The following is a 21,975-nucleotide window of genomic DNA, read 5'->3' on the forward strand; positions in this document are numbered from 1 at the left end:
TTTTATGCTCCTGTGACTTATACATTCCACTCTTTCTGTTTCAATATGTTTATTCAGAATTTTTGAATAAACAGTAATAAACAAGAGATTACAATCAACTCCTTGTGAGCCCCCGCAGGGGCCACTAATCATGAATATAAATTCAAAGGGCTAACCATCACAATATATTTCTAATAAACTCAAGATAAGGAAGGGAGATGAGCAAGAGATGTAATCTAGACTGGTTCAGTGCCAAACAACTCGTTCCTTAATCATGTTCTGCGAGTAAGCCCTGTTCCTACTACCCCCGTCCATGGGAGGTAGCAGTTTCTATTAGCAATGTGAGAGATTACTAAGGAGAGAGAAGAGAGACAGGGAACAGAAGAAAGAAGGGTAAGGAGAAAAAAAGGGTGAGGAAAGGAAGGGAGGAAAGCTCGGGCTCGGACGCCCCGCCAGGGGAATTCAGACCAAGCCCAGGCATGCCGCTTGGAGTGTGGGGAACTCATAAGAGATCCACGGCTCCCAGATCTTTAGAAATTTAGCATGAGAATCATGGACAATACTGGACATACGTTCCTGAAGTAACATAGCAGTCATGCGTGTCTTAACCCCTTGAAAATCTACCCGTTGTGACTTCCAGGCTTGGGCAATGGTCCGCTTGGCCGCTATAAACAGATAGGTAGCCAGCTTCTGTTGAGGGCCGCGCAGGCCAGGAACCGGGCAATGTAGGAGAGCTAACCTAGCGTCCCTTCGAATCGTTAGATGAAAGAGTGTCTGCAGTAAACCAAAGATCCTATACCAGAACCCCAACAACCTTGGGCAAGCCCACCATGTGTGCATGACATCACCTCGCTGTCCACAGTTGCGGAAGCATCTGTCAGTACTCCCAGGGAATGTCCGAGCCGTGCGGGCAGGTACCCAATACCATCGGAACAATACATTCCACTCTTTGAGTGATCTTGTTTATACTACAGCATCTCCCCCACAATGACTTTATGACTGTATAAAGCATGCATTTAGTGTTTATGGCGATTTGCTTTTTGTATATAATGGGGAGTACTCCCTTTATTGTTCTTCCTTTTTATAATCAATAAAAATATATTTGTCTTTAATTATGTTGGATGACAGCACACCGCTACAAAAATGGTTACAAATAGGGATGAGCCGAACACCCCCCGGTTCGGTTCGCACCAGAACTTTCGAATGGACCCCAAATTCGAACGAACTTTAGAACCCCATTGAAGTCTATGGGACTCGAACATTTGAAATTAAAAGTGCTAATTTTAACGGCTAATATGCAAGATACTGTCCTAAAAAGGGTTTGGAGACCTGGCTCCTACCCCAATGGACATGGGTCAATGCCTAAAATGTTTTTAAAAATGTCAGTTTTGGCGGGAGCACTGATTTTAATGATGATTAAAGTGAAAAAAAAGTGAAATATTCCTTTAAATATGGTGCCTGGGGGGTGTCTGTAGTATGCCTGTGAAATGCCACGTGTTTCCCGTGTTTACAACAGTCCCTGCACAAAATGACATTAAACAGAAATAACATCATTGAAAACTGCTTGTGGTTTTAATGTTATATCTGGTTCCTGCAATATGGTTGAAAACCATTGAGAAAAATGGCATGGGTAGCCCTCCCTGCCCATTACCAGCCCCTTTGGGTCTTGTACGCATATCAAGGGGAACCCTGTACCCATATTAAAAAAAGGAAATGCGTGTGGCCCCCAGGCCCTATATACTCAGAACAGCAGTATACAGGCGGTGCAAACTAGACAGGGACTGTGTAGGTTTGTTGTGTTAAAGCGGTCTTGTACTCACATTTTCAACAACATCCTAAGCCAATCTCTTTCTGCCATAGATGTGTAATTGACCCTTAAAAAAAATCAGATCGTCATAATTACCTTTTATTGTGATTCTAAAAGTGACTTCCGGGCTCTCCTCCCGTGGGAGTAGGCGTGGTTATCGCCTTTCCCCGGCTCCGCAAAGTCCCCTGGGAGCTTTCGCACATTCTTCCCATGAATCAGTGGGGAATGCAGTCCTGCCGAAATCTCGTGAGATTTCAGGACTGAATGACCCTGCTGATATAACTGAGCATGTGCGGGATCGAGCGGTGAATGCTGGGAACACAGCATTCACCGCATCCTGGAACTAAGTGCTTGTGGGCTTCAAATGCCCACAAGAAAAATGGAAACGGCCGGGAGGAATTTTTAAAAGTTAAACTCACGGATGAAATCGGCAAGCCAGGGAAAAAAAAACAGCAACAAGTGAGTGCTAGACTAATAGTATACTCAGATATCAATGACACAAAAAAAAAAAAAACGATAGGTCAGCGGAATCCCGCTTTAAGTTGAATCTGTTTGTAATTTTCAACTGGTACATTTTTAAAGTGTAGCTCCAGTCAAAAAAACTATTTTTAAGCTTTTTGGAAAACATAGGGAAGGGTTATCACCCCTGTATAATTTGTTTTGTCGTACATCTTTTGTCATCTCACTTGCTGTTGTCTCCTTTCGTTTGCAAGTAGGAGATGTTTGTAAGTTGGATGTTTGAAAGTAGGGGCCTGCCCTATATGCTCTGCAGAAATGGCGGAACAAGGTGTTGGTTTTGCCACAACATTGTAAGCCCTCAAAGTGACTCTTGGTAGGCGCTGGAGCGCCCTGCTGTGAACGATTATATCAAGAATTGTAATTACATGCCATTGTTGAACAGTGGTCGAAAAATTGACCTTTGGTGGTTGTGGTGCTGGTGCCACAACACTATAAGTCCTCACAGTTACTCTGGGTGGGCACAGGAACGGGCCCTCCTGTGAAATATTATATCAAGAATTGTAATTACATGTCCCTGTTAAACAGGGGCAGAAAAATTGGGCCTTAAGCACTGGTGCTGGTGCCACGACACTGCAACCTCTCCCATATACTCTAGTTTTATTGCAGGAATTAGCCCTGCTGCAAAGCATTGCATCAAAAATTGTAATTAAACGCCCCTGTTAAACAGGGGCAGAAAAATTGGGCTTTAGGCACTGGTGCTGGTGACACCACACTGCAACCTCTCCCATATACTCTAGTTTTATTGCAGGAAATAGCCCTGCTGCAAAGCATTGCATCAAAAATTGTACATATCAGAAAAATTGGGCCTTAGGCATCACCCAGAACCAGAAATGTTCTTCCAACATATCAGCGGAGGAGGAAGAGGATAGACAATCAACATAACAGGACAGTCACTCAGCATCAGCATAGGCAGTCTTGAAGGGATGTGATATTTCAAAAAAATATATTCAGTTACATCAGCTTCAGGTGCTTGGTAGCTGTGGGTAATCCAAGACCGATTCATCTTGATGAAGGTCAGTCGATCAACTGATTCGGTGGACAGGCGCACCCTGTGATCGGTAACAAAGCCACCAGCAGCACTGAAGGTGCGTTCCGAAAGAACGCTGGATGCAGGACAGGCCAGTAGCTCAATTGCATACTGTGCAAGCTCTGGCCAGTGATCCATCCTCAAGACCCAGTAAGCCAGAGGATTTTCGGTGGGAAAGGTGTCCAAGTCTGACCTTGCCCCTAGATATTCCTGCACCATGTAAATCAGACGCTGGCGATGGTTGCTGGAACCGATCATACCTTGGGGCTGCGGACTAAAAAATTGTCTGAAAGCATCAGTCAGACGGCCACCTTCTGCACCGCTCCTTCTGACCGATGCCTCAGCAACACGTTGTCCAGGACCAGGAGTTTGTAACCTCCCAGTCTCTGGGAACGCGTTGCACAGACCTTTCTGCAAGGCCTCCCGGAGATGTCTCATCCTCTGCTCCCTCTGCGATGGCAAGATAAGGTCGGCAACCTTACCCTTGTACCGTGGATCAAGGAGAGTGGCCAGCCAGTAATGGTCCCTTTCCTTGATCCGAAGAATACGAGGATCCTTCCACAGGCTTTGCAGGATCAGGGAGGCCATGCAGCGTAGGTTAGCTGAGGCATTCGGTCCGGAGTCCTCTGGGTCACTAAGGGCAACATGATCCGCAGCTACCTCCTCCCAGCCACGTACAAGTCCACGTGTTTCTTGGGACTGTAAATCATCCCTACAAGACTGCTGCTGCTGATGCTGAGTGCCAGCCTCCACCTCCATGCTGACACAATCATCCTCCTCCTCCTCTTCCTCCTCCTCATCCTCTTCCTGTGTGATGGGTGGCACAGCAGGAACACTGTCTGGATAAAGGGGGCCATGAGAGGCAAGGAATCCTCCTCTTCCTGCCTCTGTTCTGCCTCAAGTGCCCTGTCCATTATTCCACGCAGCGTATGCTCCAAGAGGTGGACAAGAGGTACAGTGTCACTGATGCATGCACTGTCACTGCTCACCATCCTTGTGGCCTCCTCAAACGGTGACAAGACAGTGCATGCATCCCTGATCATGCCCCACTGGCGTGGTGAGAAAAAACCGAGCTCCCCTGACCCTGTCCTGGTGCAGTAGTCGCACAGGTACTCATTGATGGCCCTCTGCTGCGTGTGCAGCCGCTGCAGCATGGCCAACATTGAGTTCCACCTGGTGGGCATGTCACATATAAGGCGGTTCTTGGGCAGGTTCAACTCCTTTTGGAGTTCAGCCAGCCGAGCACAGGCATTAAATGATCGGCGGAAATGCACACAGACTTTCCTGGCCTGCTTCAGGACATCCTGTAAGCCGGGGTACCTGCCCAAGAACCGCTGCACCACCAGGTTAAGGACGTGAGCTACACAGGGCACATGGGTCAGTTGTCCCTGTCGGAGGGCGGAGAGGAGGTTGGTGCCATTGTCACAAACCACCATTCCTGGCTTAAGCTGGCGTGGCGTCAACCACCTCTCGGCCTGCCCCTGCAGAGCTGACAAAACACCCGCCCCAGTGTGGCTCCTGTCCCCCAAACAAACCAGCGCAAGCACGGCATGGCATCGTTTTGCCTGCGTACTTGCGTAGCCCCTGGAACGCCTACGGAGCACCGCTGGTTTTGAGGACAGAGCACTGGAAGAGGACATGGAGGAAAAAGAAGAGGAGGGGGTGGAGGAGAGAGGTGTGTCACAACCAATAGTAGCATTTTGGAGGCGTGGTGGCGGAACAACCTCCAACACTACTGCACCTTCCCAGCTGCCAGAAGAGTGACCCAATGGGCCGTGAAAGACAGGTAACGTCCCTGTCCATGCCTGCTGGACCATGAGTCAGCGGTAATATGCACCTTACCGCTGACCGCCCTGTCCAGTGAGGCAAGGACATTGCCTTCCACATGCCGGTAGAGAGTCGGAATCGCCTTCCATGAGAAAAAGTGGTGTTTGGGGACCTGCCACTGAGGAACCGCACATTGTACAAACTCACGGCAGGGGGCCGAGTCTACCAACTGAAAAGGCAGCAGTTGAAGTGCTAGCAATTTAGCCAAGCTAGCATTCAACCGCTGGGCATGTGGATGGCTGGGAGCGAACTTCTTTCGCTGGTCCAGCAGCTGGGGCAGGGACATTTTCCTGCTATAATCGGATGTGGGTGTACTGCTAGCAGAGTGCCTGGAAGCACTTTGCTGTGACACACCTAATTCTACACCTTCATTCCTCTCAGAGCAGGTTTCAGAGAGGACTGAAGGTCTAGTGGGGTTGGAGATGCCAGCTGATGAGGAGCAAGGAGAGGTCCGCTTTGTTCTTTGGTGTGGCTCTTTGAGGTACGCTTGCCAACGAGCTGCATGGCAGGTCAACATATGTCTGGTCAAGCATGTGGTGCCCAAGCGGCTGATGTTTTGGCCACGCGAGATACGCTTGAGACATATGTTGCAAATAGCAGCGGTGCGATCTGATGCACTCGTCTCAAAAAAGGCCCACACCAAAGAACTTTTAGAATAACGCGAAGAGGCAGCGCCCTGCACAGGCGGAGCTCTGCGCTGTGATTCAGTCCGTGTGCTGCCCCTAAGCTGGCCCCCGGAGGGCATCCTGCCTCATTGGACATGTGCCTCCTCCTCCTCTTTCCTACCAGGCACCCACGTGGAGTCAGTGCCCTCATCATCCCCTCCCTCTTCATCGCTGTAGCAAACCTGGCAGTATGCTGCAGCTTGTGGAACATGACTGCCAGATTGCTGTCCTTCTTGAGCATCCCCTCTCTCTGCGCTCACGCTACTGCCTTCCTCTAGCTGAGTGTCATCAACAGAGCCTACAAAACACTGGGCATCCTCCTGGAGCATGTACCCAACACTGTGCTCAAACAGTTCAGGAGACTCCTCAGGAGGACGTGATGGGTCTAGGGAAGGAGTCACTGATGATGAAATTGAGAGGAGGGAAGACGATGCGTTGGCAGCTGCTTTGCTAGTACCCTGAGACTGGGTGAGAGAGGATGAGGAGGATGAAGAGGGCTTGGTCATCCACTCTACCAAGTCGTTGGCATGTTGCGGTTCAACATGTCCAGCTGCCGAAAAGAAGGACAAGCGTGTCCCATGGCCATGTGCTGATGACAATGCACCGCGTCCACGACCAGCACTGTTGTCTCTAGACACAGAGCCTGCTTGCCCTCTTATCGGCTCGCGCCTGTCTGCCTCTCCTTGCTGGCCTTCCAGACATGGTAATGGCCTGAAGGGAGTTGGGTAAAACAGCAGTGTAATGGAGTCACACAACACCCACTAAGCCCTGCAGATGGCTCTATTAGAGAACAGCAATAAAAGGTAGATACAGGTGTATATTGTGCTGGAGTCACACAACACCCACTAACTCCTGCAGATGCCTTTATTATAGAACACCACAGATAAAGGGGTATACTGTAATTGAGTCACACAACACCCACTAAGCCCTGCAGATGGCTCTATTAGAGAACAGCAATAAAGGGTAGATACAGGTGTATATTGTGCTAGAGGCACAAAAAACCCTGCAGATGCCTTTATTATAGAACACCAGAGATAAAGGGGTATATACAGATGTATACTGTGCTGTGCTGGAGGCACACACAACTTCCAATAACTCCTGCAGATGGCAAGTGGCTCAAATAGAGAAGAGCTATGTAGGTGGATATAGCGGTGTGTACTGGGTACAGAGCACGCAGACAGCACGCACAAGCTCCTAACACTACTGACTGCAAGCTCTATTATAAAAGATAGATCACTAGCTATATAGGTGAGGTGAATATATCGGTGTATACTGTGGTCAGGGCAAGCAGACAACAACCACTACAGAAGAGCAAGATCGAAAATCGGCCCATAACGATCGGTGTGTACTGTGTTGAAGGTACACAGAACACCCACTAACTGCTTCAGACGCCAACACACTACACTAGGCCGCCGCGCTGGCGGCCTTATATAGTGTGGGGCGTGTACTACACAGCCTGAGCTATGATTGGCCACAGGCATCCTGCCTGTGGCCAATCATGGCTCTCCTCGCTGCTGGCGCTGTGATTGGCCAAGCATGCGGGGTCACAGTGTATGCTTGGCCAATCATGAGCCAGCAATGCACTGCGATGACGCAGTGCGTTGTGGGCCGTGAGCGCCACACGAATTTGGCGCGAACGGCCCATAACGTTCGGAATTCGCCGAACGGGCGAACAGCCGATGTTCGAGTCGAACGTATGTTCGAGTCGAACACGAAGCTCATCCCTAGTTACAAACAAGCCAGTGTTTCACAAGAGTGATTAGGGTTCCTTACCTGTGATGTGATGTGACCTGATTTCTTCATAAGTTCCACTTCAGCTTGAGACTTAACTAACCGCAATTGCTGAATGAGACGTTGTGGGGACTTAATTCTATTCTTGCATTTTGCCTTTGATACTATTAATTGTTGCAGAAAGCTTGAATATGAGGATGAATTAGATGATCTAACAAAGTCGTACCACAGTGTCACTCCTTCATCTGAAAAAAAAAAAAAAAAAAACATTTAGAAAAGTAGTGTCCATAATGTACCCTACACCTAAATTACTACAACACATAACAATGCACCATGCGCCATTCACTTTAAACAGCACCCCAACAAACTAAGGCAAGCACCTGCGTTGCAGTGCACTGCAACCTACGGTAATGCCCTGCTATTCGTTATAGTATGTGCTGTGCCAGAAGGTGCAGATATGTTTTTTGTCTGATCTGCTGCTTTAACAGCCTATTCAAATGAATGGGCTGCCTTGACATAACTTTGGGGAATGCATGAGCATTAACACAATGAACTAGAACAGAAAAGTATGAATAGACCTTAGAGCAGACCCAACATTACATCTATATTTTCTAGGTATGTAAATGCATACTATATTAAATGGTAAAGGGTAAGTATAACACATACATCTATTACCCCCTCACGGAGATTACAGTTGTCCTCCTAACAATGTGTTCATGTGTCTCTCTGTAGAAGGCCAAAAATTATTTTGTTCAGGCATAAGTTTCTAGTTGTTGGACTAAAATATTATCCCAGAGATGACAGAATCATATAAATCCCAGTGTCTGGTGTTATTACCTACAGTAACACATTATTTGTCTCAACCCTGCTGCTGCCTCCCAACTTGGCTCTCCCAGTTTCCTCCTCTCACTCTAGGCACAGCTGGTTTAATATTTTATAATAGATTGCTGCCACTCCATGTCTGCAGTATCAGTCTCCCAGGTTTATACTATGTATTCAGGTGCTGACAGAGATAGAGCACATCTTGCTACAAAATACAGTATAATATACTATGCAGGTATCGCCGCACTCTGTATTAAACTCCAATATAAGGTAAATGAAGGACAGGCTTCAGCTCAGATCCTAGCCTATCGGTCACTCCCCTCTGACATGTTTCAACTACATTGGGCTCTATGATTAAGCACACTGTGGGTGAAACATGTCAGAGGGGTGTGACCGATGGGCTGGACTGGAGCTGAATTTGTCTTTCATTTACCTTACACTGGAGCTGAATACGAATACCTGCATGCTGGTTTAAAATTATATTATTTCTCTGAGAACAGATTACGTTTTTTTTACCTTTATTTGTTAAAGAAGAATTCCGTATATGGATAGTTTTACATAGTGTGATATTATGAAAGGCGAGGTGATTGAGGGATGCTAGGAGTCACCTCGCAATAATGAAAGAACTGATTATGGACATTTCAGAGCATCACCTAGAAGTGGACAGAGCCCACCATACTCAGACAGTACACCAAGGGGCATTTTTATAAAATCAAAGAGACAATAATGTCCATTGCATGAGAAAAGGAAGCCTTGTCTCTACTGGATCACCTTTTACAACTATTTGCAAACATTGCTCTCTCTACCATCCAAAAGAGATGAACAATGAAGCCGTTATCTCAGTTAACGAAACAGAACCTCAAGTGTCAATGGGCTGCCCCCTTTCACATCTTCTTCTTGCATGAAACAGATTGTCTCTTGCTCAATTTCAACTGTACACCAACGCACTTACTACTGATCTACATCTGGACAGGAACTAGGACCCTCCTTAACCCTTCAAGAAAATGTGCCACCCTTGAGTCCAGATTGCCATACCCTCTCAACTCTCACATTCACTCAATAGTATCAGACTGTCCTTTTCATTTCTTTTTTAAGATACCCTCTGGAAAGGATGCAGCAGGATTGAGATGGCCTGCCCTACATAACAGTTTGTCCTGTGCTGTATACCATTGTATGATGATTGTTCAGGGAGGCTCCCCACAATAGCAAAAAATTCCAGATAGTTTCTTATTTCCCTCAGTCACCTAGTTTAACCCATGGGCTAATCTTTCTTAGCCTAATATCAATATTATGGATTTTCACCATTTAGCACTCTCCCCTCCAGTTTACTTTAGTAAGGTTCAGCAATCAACATGGGCCAGAGTGTAAATGTATGCTTCTCTATGGCAATTTGTTGTCGGGGAGAAGTTGGTGATCACCTTCTGTGTGCTGAGATCGGCTGCCCGACTTCCCCTCCCCTCCCCTCCCGACTGAGGGAGCTGAGGGAGGAGAGGGAGAGGGAGAGGGAGAGGGGGAGAGAGAGAGAGAGAGAGAGAGAGAGAGAATATCCCACTATGTGGAGTCTTTTTCGTTTCATATACAATCCAGCACTGAGGTTTCCTTATAACAAGCCCTGATCAGCTGTGAACCTTCTGGTGTATACAAGCGCTTTGTGACTTCCCTTAGTAAAGGGGGGGGGGGGGGGGGGTTCGCTGGCTTTCTGGTAGGCCTCCTTTTAGTTGTCGTGATGGGTATCACGCTGCCAGGTGTCTGATCATTTCCAATATACTTTTCCTCCATAGGACTTTATTTGATGAAATTCAGCTCTATATAAACGTTTTCTTATTTTGCACATAATTCCATCCTTTTACATGTGATGTAATATTGCATGTGTTTTATAATTTATTCACCGTCTTTATGCAATTTTGATTGTTTTCTTATATTGATCATATATTATGTACTGCACAGATTGCACTTTAGTATATCTATTTGGATGTTTGCACATATCACGTGCATTGTGTTATTCACACGAATTGCACTTTACTTATCTGGCGCTGCACTTTTATATATACATTATTATTTGTGCCTGGTATCTGGGTTATAGTGCACAACTATTGCTTGTTTTATTTCATTACATTTTCCAAGCGCGGATATATTTTTCACATTCATTTTTAATAAATGCAGTGGTGTTTTCCATGTCTACCTAGAATCATTTTAGAGTTCTTTATATTTTCATTAAGTCTTCCTCTTGTCCACAACAAATGACTACAGTGCTTTAAAAAAGTATTTATACCCCTTGCAATTTTCCACATTTTGTCATGTTACAACCAAAAACATAAATGTTGTTATTGGGATTTTATGTGATAGACCAATACAAAGTGGCACTTAATTGTGAATTGGATGGAAAATGATAAACGGTCTTCATTTTTTTTTTTTTTTTTATAAATATCTGAAAAATGTGGTGTGCATTTGTATTCAACCCCCTTTACTCCGGTACCCCTAACTAAAATCTAGTGGAACCAATTGCCTTCAGAAGTCACCTAATTAGTAGAGTCCACCTGTGTGTAATTTAATCGCCGCTGTTCTATGAGGCCCTCAGAGGTTTGTTAGAGAACATTTGCGAACAAACAGCATCATGAAGGCCAAGAAACACACCAGACAGGTCAGGAGTAAAGTTGTGGAGAAGTTTAAAGGTTAAGGTATAAAAAAATATCCCAAGCTTTGAACATCTCATGAAGCACTGTTCAATCCATCATACGAAAATGGAAAGAGTATGGCACAACTGCAAACCTACTAAGACATGGCTTTCCACCTAAACTGACAGGCCAGGCAATGAGAGCATTAATCAGAGAAGCAGCCAAGAGGCCCATGGTAACTTTGGAGGAGCTGCAGAGATCCACAGCTCAGGTGGGAGAATCTCTCCACAGGATAACTATTGGTTGTGCTCTCCATGAATTGGCCTTTATGGAAGAGTGGCAAGAAGAAAGACATTGTTGAAAGAAAGCCATAAGAAGTCCCGTTTGCAGTTTGCGTGAAGCCATGTGGGGGACACAGCAAACACGTGGAAGAAGATGCTCTGGTCAGATGAAACCAAAATTAAACTTTTTGACCTAAAAGCAAAATGCTATATGTGGCGGAAAACAAACTCTGCATATCACACTGAACATATCATCCACACTGTGAAACATGGTGGTGGCAGCATCTTGTTGTGGGGATGCTTTTCTTCACCAGGGACAGGGAAGCTGGTCAGAGTTGATGGGAAGATGGAATGGAAAATACAGGGCAGTCTTAGAAGAAAACCTTTTAGAGACTGCAAAAGACTTAAGAATTGGGTGGAGACCCTAAACATACAGCCAGAGATACAATGAATTGGTTAGATCAATGCATTGTCATGTGTTAGAATGGCCCAAAGTCCAGACCTAAATTCAATGAAGAATCTGTGGCAAGATTTGAAAATTGCTGTTCACAGATGCTCTCCATCCAATCTGACAGAGCTTGAGCTATTTTGCAAAGAAGAATGGGAAAAAATCTCACTCTCTGGATGTGAAAAGCTGGTAGAGACATCCCCAAAAAGACTTGCAACTGTAATTGCAGCGAAAGGTGGTTCTACCAAGTATTGACTCGGGGGGGCTGAATACAACACTTTTCAGATATTTATTTGTAAAAAAATAAAAATTTAAAACCATTTATCATTTTCCTTACACTTCACAATTATGTGCCACTTGGTCTATGACATAAAATACCAAAAAATTATTTTAAAAAATGTACATTTCGTTTTTGGTTGAAACATGACAAAATGTGGAAAATTTCAACGGGTATGAATACTTTTTCAACACGCTGTACATATAATGTGAATAAATAACTTCTGTGCTGCCACCAAATGAATATAATGTAAATATATACCTAAAATAAAATTGAAATACTGTAACCAAAATAGTATACTGTACCTACACCTGTGACTAGTAATGTTAGTGTTCAGTTGCTATTGGCACAAAGTGTGTTCCGACACTACAGATAAATTAAATGATAAAATAGCGCTGTGCTACTGTATAAATAACCAATGTTGACATATAGTGAATAATCAAATCTGTGTTTTAACCACAACACATAAAAGCAAAAACCTTCATATGCAATATTATAAATAACGAAGACAAGTAGTTTGTGAAAAAAATATATCATGAAAATGAATAAACTCTCTTTAAAGTGACTGTAAACCAGAAGTTTTTTTATCTTAACCACTTGCCGACCGCCGCACGACGATATACGTCGGCAGAATGGCACGGGCAGGCATATGGGCGTATATATAAGTCCCTGCCTGCCCGCGGGTGGGGGGCCCGATCGGGCCCCCCCCCGGTGCCTGCGGCGGTCGGCATTCCTTCGAGAGCGATCCGGGATGAGGGGGCGGCCATTCATTCATGGCCACCCCCTCGCGATCGCTCTCGACGAATGGAAATCCCCGGTGACATCACTTCCTCTCCTGTAATGTAAACACAGGAGAGGAAGTGATGTATTCTCTCCTCCGTGTCGGTATTTTTCGTTCCGACACGGAGGAGAGCGGATCGGTGAGTTGCACCAACACTCTACACACACAGTAGAACATGCCAGGCACACTCACACCCCCCCTTTACCCCCCGATCACCCCCCCAATTACCCCTGCCCCCCAGTCACAGTGACACCAATGTCATTTTTTTTTTTTTTTTTTTGCATTGGTGTCATTTGTGACTGTAATAACTGTTAGGGCAGTTAGAGTTAGCCCCCTTTAGTTCTAATGTGCCCCCCTAACCCCCCCCAATAAAGGTTTAACCCCGTGATCACCCCCCGTCGCCAGTGTCACTAAGGCTGGGTTCACATTGCAGCGGTTTATGAGAACGAATGTGATTCGCACCGCACTGCAGTGCAAATCACATCCGATCTCTGTGCGATTCGAGTTCAGCCATTCGCCGCACCCGCCGCACCCGCCACACCCGCCGCACCCGCCGCAAATTCGCACGGGACCCTTTTTTTGGCCCGCAGCAGAATCGGATCGCATGGGTGTTCACACCATGCGATCCGAGTTTGCAGATCGCACTGCGATATGCGAACTGATCTGGGGGTGTCAGTAACATTTCACTGACACTCCCAGCAGTTCGCATAGGGCAGTGTGAACTGCCGCCGGGAGGCATGCGATGCGGGAACCCGCCGCGGATTCGCGGCGTTTCCGCATCGCTCCAGTGTGAACCCAGCCTAATAAGCGATCATTTTTCTGATCGCCGTATTAGTGTCACAGGTGACGCTAGTTAGGCAGGTAGGTATTTAGGTTCGCCGCAGCTTTTTATAGCGCCAGGGACCCCCATATACTACCGCATAAAGCCCCCTGATTGCCCCCTAGTTAACCCTTTCACCTGTGATCACCATATAACTGTTACAGGTGACGCTGGTTGGTTAGTTATTTTTTTATAGTTTCAGGGCACCCGCCATTTATTACCTAATAAAGGTTTAACCCCCTGATCACCCGGCGGGTGTCATTTGTGACTAATAACTGTTAGGGCAGTTAGGGTTAGCCCCCTTTAGTTCTAAGGTACCCCCCTAACCCCCCCAATAAAGGTTTAACCCCGTGATCACCCCCCGTCGCCAGTGTCACTAAGGCTGGGTTCACATTGCAGCGGTTTGAGAACGGATGTGATTCGCACCGCACTGCAGTGCAAATCACATCCGATCTCTGTGCGATTCGAGTTCAGCCATTCGCCGCACCCGCCGCACCCGCCGCAAATTCGCACGGGACCCTTTTTTTGGCCCGCAGCAGAATCGGATCGCATGGGTGTTCACACCATGCGATCCGAGTTTGCAGATCGCACTGCGATATGCGAACTGATCTGGGGGTGTCAGTAACATTTCACTGACACTCCCAGCAGTTCACATAGGGCAGTGTGAACTGCCGCCGGGAGGCATGCGATGCGGGAACCCGCCGCGCATTCGTGGCGTTCCCGCATCGCTCCAGTGTGAACCCAGCTTAATAAGCGATCGTTTTTCTGATCGCTGTATTAGTGTCACAGGTGACGCTAGTTAGGCAGGTAGGTATTTAGGTTCGCCGCAGCTTTTTATAGCGCCAGGGACCCCCATATACTACCGCATAAAGCCCCCTGATTGCCCCCTAGTTAACCCTTTCACCAGTGATCACCATATAACTGTTACAGGTGACGCTGGTTGGTTAGTTATTTTTTTATAGTTTCAGGGCACCCGCCATTTATTACCTAGTCTCACTAGTGTACCCCTAAATTTAGGGGTGTCTACTTTCCAAAATGGGGTCATTTGGGGGGGGTTTGTGCCATCTTGGCATTTTATGGCCTTCAAAACTGTAACGCCCTTAGAAAGCCTGAAGGCGGTGCTTGGTTTTCGGGGCCCCGTACGCGGCTAGGCTCCCAAAAAGTCCCACATATGTGGTATCCCCGTACTCAGGAGAAGCAGCAGAATTTATTTTGGGGTGTCATTTCACATATGCCCATGGCATGTGTGAGCAATATATCATTTAGTGACAACTTTGTGAAAAAAAAAAAAAAAAAAAAAAGTTTGTAATTTTCCCGCAACTTGTGGCAAAATATAAAATATTCCATGAACTCAACATGCCTCTCAGCAAATAGCTTGGGGTGTCTACTTTCTAAAATGGGGTCATTTGTGGGGGTTTTGTGCCATCTTGGCATTTTATGGCCTTCAAAACTGTAATAGGTAGTGAGAAGTGAACTCAAAAATTTACGCCCTTAGAAAGCCTGAAGGCGGTGCTTGGTTTTCGGGGCCCCGTACGTGGCTAGGCTCCCAAAAAGTCCCACATATGTCGTATCCCCGTACTCAGGAGAAGCAGCAGAATTTATTTTGGGGTGTCATTTCACATACGCCCATAGCATGTGTGAGCAATATATCATTTAGTGACAACTTTGTGTAAAAAAAAAAAAAAAAAAAATTTTTTTGTCATTATTCAATCGCTTGAGGCAAAAAAATAAAATATTCAATGGGCTCAACATGCCTCTTATCAATTTCCTTAGGGGGTCTACTTTCCAAAATGGGGTCATTTGGGGGGGTTTTGTACTGCCCTGCCATTTTAGCACCTCAAGAAATGAGATAGGCAGTCGTAAACTAAAAGCTGCGTAAATTCCAGAAAACGTACCTTAGTTTGTAGATGTGACAACTTTTGCGCAAACCAATAAATATACAATTATTGACTTTTTTTTTACCAAAGACATGTGGCTGAATACATTTTGGCCTAAATGTATGACTAAAATTGAGTTTATTGGATTTTTCTAATAACAAAAAGTAGAAAATATCATTTTTTTTCAAAATTTGCGGTCTTTTTACGTTTATATCGCAAAAAATAAAAATCGCAGAGGCAATCAAATACCATCAAAAGAAAGCTCTATTTGTGGGAAGAAAAGGACGCAAATTTTGTTTGGGTACAACATTGCATGACCGCGCAATTACCAGTTAAAGCAGCGCAGTGCCAAAGTGTAAAAAGACCTCTGGTCATTTACCAGCAAAATGGTCCGGTCTGAAAGTGGTTAGTGCATATTATGCATTAGAAAAAAAGGCTTCTGTGTGCAGCAGCCCCCCTCAGCCCCCTTAATACTTACCTGAGCTCCCTCTAGATACATCAATGTTGCATGAGACACTCGGTTGGTTGTGACTCCCCTCCTCATTGGCGGAGACAGCAACGAGGCACCATTGGTTCCTGCTGCTGTCAAAGTCAGTCAGCCTATCAGGAGAAAAAAGCAGGCCACGGCTCCGTGTCTGAATGAATACACGGAGCTGTGGCTTGGCTCTGGTGCCCCCATAGCAAGCTTACTGTGAGGGTACTCAAGAGGAGGATCCAGGCTGCTCTGTGAAAATCCACTGCACAGAGCAGGTAAGTATGACATGCTTGTTATTTTTACCTAAAAAAAAAAAAAAAGGATACTTTACAATCACTTTAATATCCGTGATCTCTTAAAGCAGTAGTAAACCGCTGGTGGTTAAAATAAATAAATAAATCTTGCGAGGCAATGTCATAATGTGCTAGTATGCATCAAATATTAGCACATTATGAGAAATCTACCTTAGAATAAAGCCTTCCTGCATTGCAATGTCATGGCTGAGATGACTGACACCTTCCCCAGTCTTCCTTCTGTGTTCGCAGCCTCCGGCTACATGAGTGGCTGAGGGCAGGATGATGTCACTCCCACACATGTGGGACTCTCCCTCCTGCTGTCAAAGTCAGCTAGCAAATCAGAAGAGAGTGGTCACGGCTCTGTGTCTGATTGGACACAGGGAGTTGTGACTCGGCTTGGGTGCCCCCATAGCAAGCAACAGGAGGGAGCGGCCAGGAGCATAAAAATGGGACCTGAGAAGAGGAGGATGGGGGCTGCTCTGTGAAAAACAACTGCACAGGACAGGTAAGTATAACATGTTTGTAATTTCTATAGAAATAAAAATGAGACTTTACAATCACTTTAAAAGGAGAAGTACAGCCAAAGATCGTTTGGCTGTACTTCTCCTGTGGATCACAGGAGTGCAGATTGTTTTGCACTCCTGTGACCTGTTTTCAGCAGACAGCGGGCTTAAGCCCGCCGTCGGCCGATGTCACAGAGCCGGACAAGGTTTGGGAAAGATCACAACAATATGGTCAGGATCCACATGCCTGGACTGCACTCGGCTCAGCCTCTCGGCAAGCCACTGAGAGGCTGAGCCAGTGACTCACCAGCTCTCTGCTCAGGGAGCACTGAGAACTGAGCAATCAGCGATGTTTCATTGCTCGATTCTCAAACTTAGAGCTGGCGGCTGACAGAAGCAGCATCAGACTGATATTGCATCCACCTAGGTAAAGTATGGTTAATAAAGAAAAAAATAAATCCCATACTTCTCTTTAAACTACCAGCAACTATTTTCGGCACATCTTTCACAGGTATGTGAGTGTTATTGCCGTTCTGGAAGTGAGAGTTCTGAGAGCACAGTGGTGGCATTAAGTGTATTTATATGAGCACATTATTGGGTGCATGGATTTATTATCACAGAAGATCAAAGTTGATTGCTATTGGCCATGGATCATGGATCTTAAAGAGAGATTGTTTGTTTTCACAATATATTTTTTCACAAACTGTATGTCTTCAAGATTTATAATACTGCATATGAAGGTTTTTGCTTTCATGCCCTGTGGTAGAAATACTGTCAACATCTGTTATTTATACAGTAGCGCAGCACTATTTCATCATTTCATTTAAATTACTTATATAGTTTAGGAAAAAAAATGTTTCATTCAAATACTGAGAGATATTAAAGCAAAAAAACATCAAAATCAATTATTGATATACACACTGTAAATTTCCTTTCAAATAAAGGGTCAACATACCAAGGAGCTTATGTGTTACATGTTTAAAGTCTTCTAACGGGAAAGCCTGGTCTACCCCAGTCAGTGCAACTGCTCCATCAACTCCAGATCGAGGTCCGTCCCATAATTCACGGCCGGGGTCTCTGCGTGGCACATATAGTGTGGCTGTGTGAGATGGTAATGCATGTCCTGGCTTAGTCTGTAAAAGTAGGATACTCTCTGGCTCTAGAAACCCACACAAGTAGAGGAAATCATTGTGCTGATGAAATGGAAAGGGAATGTCACTTGTCATGTATAGTGTTGGATTTGCCAAAACAATAACAGCATGCTCTGTTAATCCACCAAGGATTTCAGATTCTTTCTGGATAAGAGCCATCATTTGGTAACGACGTAAGGCATATTCTGTTTGTGTCAGTCCAGGTGTTACCTCCCCTATAAAGAAAGAGAACAATAACTAATCAGTAAGCATCAGGTACTAGTAAATAAATTTTATACAGCCTTACATGTTCTCACCTATTACAAAAAAAATGTCTTGCACTCATAGTTACTTAGTAGGTGAGGTTGAAAAAAGACACAAGTACAACCTATGTGTGTGATTATATGTCAGTATTACATTGTATATCCCTGTATGTTGTGGTCATTCAGGTACTTATCTAATTATAAAGGGAAGATTGGGACTTTAGATGAAGCAATTTGGATAGTGGAGGTAAATTACATCATGTTTAAATTTCACCATGAAATGTTTAATTGTAAACATAAATATATAGACAGAAAAGAATATCAATTTCATCCACATAAAAGTAACGTACACATGGCAAAAGCATAATAAAAAAGTATATATATATAACAGCACATAATTTTGGTGATAAATAGTATAGCACAGTGTTACCAACGACAACATGCCTAGCACCGACAAGTGCACCCACGCAGTAAATATGCATCCACCAAATGAGAAACAAAATAGTATTTTTGGGTACATAAGATAGTTCAATAAGTATGATTCCGTATGAGAAGTAGCTGGGGCATCAAAACAAATCTCAACGCGTTTGGTGGATAATGTTTCCACTTATCAGGAGCTGATGCAGCCAAAATGCCTATGGAATATATATGAAGATAAACTGAATCATACTAATATTGTAGAAGAGGTAAAAAGATAAGTGGACATTTATAAATAATTGACCAAGCGCACTCACCAACCCAGACAGCGAGTGCAGTGCGTTATGGTGGGCGCAAGGTGGGCCAGGAACATAACTTCTTCACAGGAGCTAAGGCGGCATATATGTGCATGCGACATCGGACAGAGTGAGGGGGTACACAATGGCAGAGGTAACCACAAGCAAGAGTAGAGTGTACTTGTTGAAACAAGCATATCTGGGAACAAGACATTGAATATGTATCTAATTTGTAATTGTAATACTTAGTAGGAAATAATAATTAATAGTGAATCCAGTAAATTCCATAGAAAATGTTGATGTACAAAGGAATAGTGTAGAATTAAAAGTGCTGTGTCTGAAGGTGATGGCATTTAAATAAATGTGACAGATGCAGACATTAAGAGAAAATGTGGCCGAAAATAGTGAAAAAAAGAGGTGTATGTGAGGAAAGAATAGAGGGACACAATTGAACTGAAAAACTGAAAAGACTAAAACACAAAAATCACCAGGAAGAAAAGAAAATATCACCCAAGAACAGATGCTTATCTAATAGTTTTTCTAATTTCGTCTTCCAGGACAGCCTCTGAGATATAGGGCTCCTCCCTCCAGGACAGGAGACACATCTACCCAATCAGATAAAAAGGGTGGTCTGCTGTTGGGAGAGTTGTTAGATCAACAGGTCATCAGCCGAGTACCAGATGCAGAACACGGACGGGGGGTATATTCCCACGTGTTCGTAGTTTGAAAGCCATCAGGCAGGTGATCTTCAATCCCAAGCCCCTGAACAGGTTTATCAGGTACAAGTGGTTCAGGATGGAGTCAATCTTTACGATAATGAATCTCCTGTTTCCCGATGGCTTTATGGCAACAATCGACCTCAGGGACGGATATCTGCATGTACCGCTACATCGGAAATTCCAGAGATTCCTCAGACTGACAGTCAAGGTGAACTCGGAAATTCTCCTCTTCCAGTTCAAGGCACTTCCGTTTGGCCTAGCATCCTCTCCCAGGATTTTTACAAAGGTCCGCTCCGCTGTGGGTCAGGGCCATTACAGTGATCCCCTATTTGGACGATCTTCTGTTTGTCACCCACTCTTACCAGCAGCTAGAAGAGGATCTACAGGAGGTGCAGCACTTCTTGCATTCTCTTGGTTGGTTGATCAATCTGGACAAGTCCCAGTTGATCCCAACCCAGAAAGTACTGTATCTGGGTTACAGAATCTCCTCTGTAGAGGGGACGGTCTTTCTCCCATCAGAGAAGATAGAGAAGGTAGGTCTGGCAGTAGCGCGGCTTCAGACTAATCAGGAAGCCCAGGTCAGAGATGTCATGAGAGCGATAGGCTTAATGACATCCTGTTTTCCAGCAGTCCATTGGGCAAGGATTCGTCAGCGCCCGCAGCAGGCACTTCTTCTGCGTTGCTGGGATATCAGGTAACAGGTGGAAGCCAGATAGACCTCAGATCAGAGGGAATTGCTGACAGTACAGAGGGCAATAGTAGCCTTCCAGCAAAAAATAAGGGGACAATACCTACAAGTAAGGTCGGACAATGCAGCTGTTGTTGCCTATATAAACAAGCAGGGGGGGACCAGGAGCCCTGCTTTGCAGAAGATAGCAGGAGAGATTTTCTCTTGGGCCAAGATGAATCTAGTGTCTCTGTCAGCGGGCCATCTGAAGGGGGCTCAGAACTCACTGGCAGACTTTCTCATTCGTCAGTGTGTGAAACAGGATGGATGGTCACTCAACCAGGAAGTGTTCGAGCAGGTCTTGGGGCATACCAGAGGTGGATTAGTTTGCCTCAGAAAGCAACAAGAAGGTTGCTCAGTTCTTCTCCCTGCACTCGCAGGATCAAGCCAGAGGGATAGATGCCTTCGCCAGTGCATGGCACTTTAACCTGTGCTATGCCTTTCCCCCAGTAAGGCTGGTTGAGGCGGTCCTTCAGAAATTTCAGACCCGGGTAACGGGCCGTTTTGGCCAAGAAGGGCCTGGTTTGCAGTCCTAAATGTTAAGGGCCCAAGGTTTTTCAGAAGGGATCATCAAGACTCTCTTGGAATGCCGTAAGCCAGTGACCAGGGCCATTTACACCAAGGTGTGGAAGAGGTTCAATCCCTGGTTGGCAGAACAGGGGCAGGAGGATCCAGGTATCCCAGCAGTGCTGGACTTCTTACAGGCAGGAGTGGAATTAGGGCTGTCAGCACCTTGAAGGTACAGGCTGCCGCTTTAAGCGTCTTTCCTCAGGTACCCCTGCAGCAAGATCGTTTTTTGTAAAGAATGTCTTTAAAGCCCTTTCCAGGTCCGGGCCAGTGAAGGTCAGAGCCTGTCCCTCCTGGGATTTAGCCTGGGTATTAGTGCTCTTACAAAGAGTCCCTTCGAACCTCTGGAGAAATCTGATGCTAAATGGGTATTTTTAAGAACAGCTTTTTTGATTGCAATTGCCTCAGCCAGAAGAGTGAGTTGCAGGCACTCTCGATTTGAGATCCTTTTTTGTTGATTTTGGGAGGATAGGGTTGTGTTTAAAACAGATCCTAGTTTCCTCCCCAAGGTTTGTTCTACTTTTTACAGAACTCAAGACATTATCCTGCCAACATTTTACTCCTCCTCAGAAGGTGTTGAGGAAGGAGGACTCAGTTTAGTTGATGTTAGGCGTAGCCTTTTAGTTTATATAAAAATTAGCAAAGACTTCAGGAAGTCGGAATCTTTGTTTGTGAATTTTGCGGGGTCACGCAAGGACTTAAGGCATCTAAATCCACCATAGTCAGGTGGACTAGGATGACAGTTTTAGGGGCATACAGGTTGGCAGGGAGGCAAGCGCCTCTAGTTAAGGCACATTCAACTAGGGTGGTGTCAGCTTCATGGGCAGAGAAGGCCGATGCCACTCTGGAGGAGATCTGCAGAGCAGCGGTGTGGTCCAGCTACTCCACGTTCACAAAGCATTACCGCTTGGACCTGGCGCTGATAAGGATCAGGCATCTGGGAGAAAGGTCTTCCAGGCAGTGGTCCCGCCCTTAGGCTGCATTCACACCTGAGCGTAGCATTTTCAATCGTTTTTTGTGGCGTTTTTTACCGCGATTTGCGGCGGTTTTTTACCGCGATTCGCTGCATTTTTTACCACGTTTTGCCGCGAATTTGTGCAGGGCAA

The 21,975-nt window shown here is 45.4% G+C and overlaps 1 protein-coding gene across 5 annotated transcripts in view; it reads right to left on the bottom strand.

Annotated features, from left to right (window-relative positions):
* Positions 1–21,975, bottom strand: part of XPNPEP3 (X-prolyl aminopeptidase 3) — a 287,901-nt gene that overhangs the window by 181,255 nt on the left and 84,671 nt on the right. For all 5 annotated transcript variants that reach the window (XR_013262366.1, XM_077452550.1, XM_077452549.1 and 2 more), the window contains exons 3-4: positions 17,706–18,116; positions 7,598–7,800 (exon numbers count right to left, since the gene is read on the bottom strand). Coding sequence is in view for 4 of the 5 variants with exons in the window: in XM_077452550.1 (XP_077308676.1) it covers positions 7,598–7,800; positions 17,706–18,116 (614 nt within the window). In the remaining variant the exon portion in view is untranslated. The remainder of the gene's footprint in view (positions 1–7,597; positions 7,801–17,705; positions 18,117–21,975) is intronic.

Source organism: Lithobates pipiens, unplaced genomic scaffold (genome assembly GCF_037356315.1).
Source record: "Lithobates pipiens isolate NorthernLeopardFrog02 unplaced genomic scaffold, aLitPip1_a1.2 Scaffold_23, whole genome shotgun sequence".
Lineage (NCBI taxonomy): Eukaryota > Metazoa > Chordata > Amphibia > Anura > Ranidae > Lithobates > Lithobates pipiens.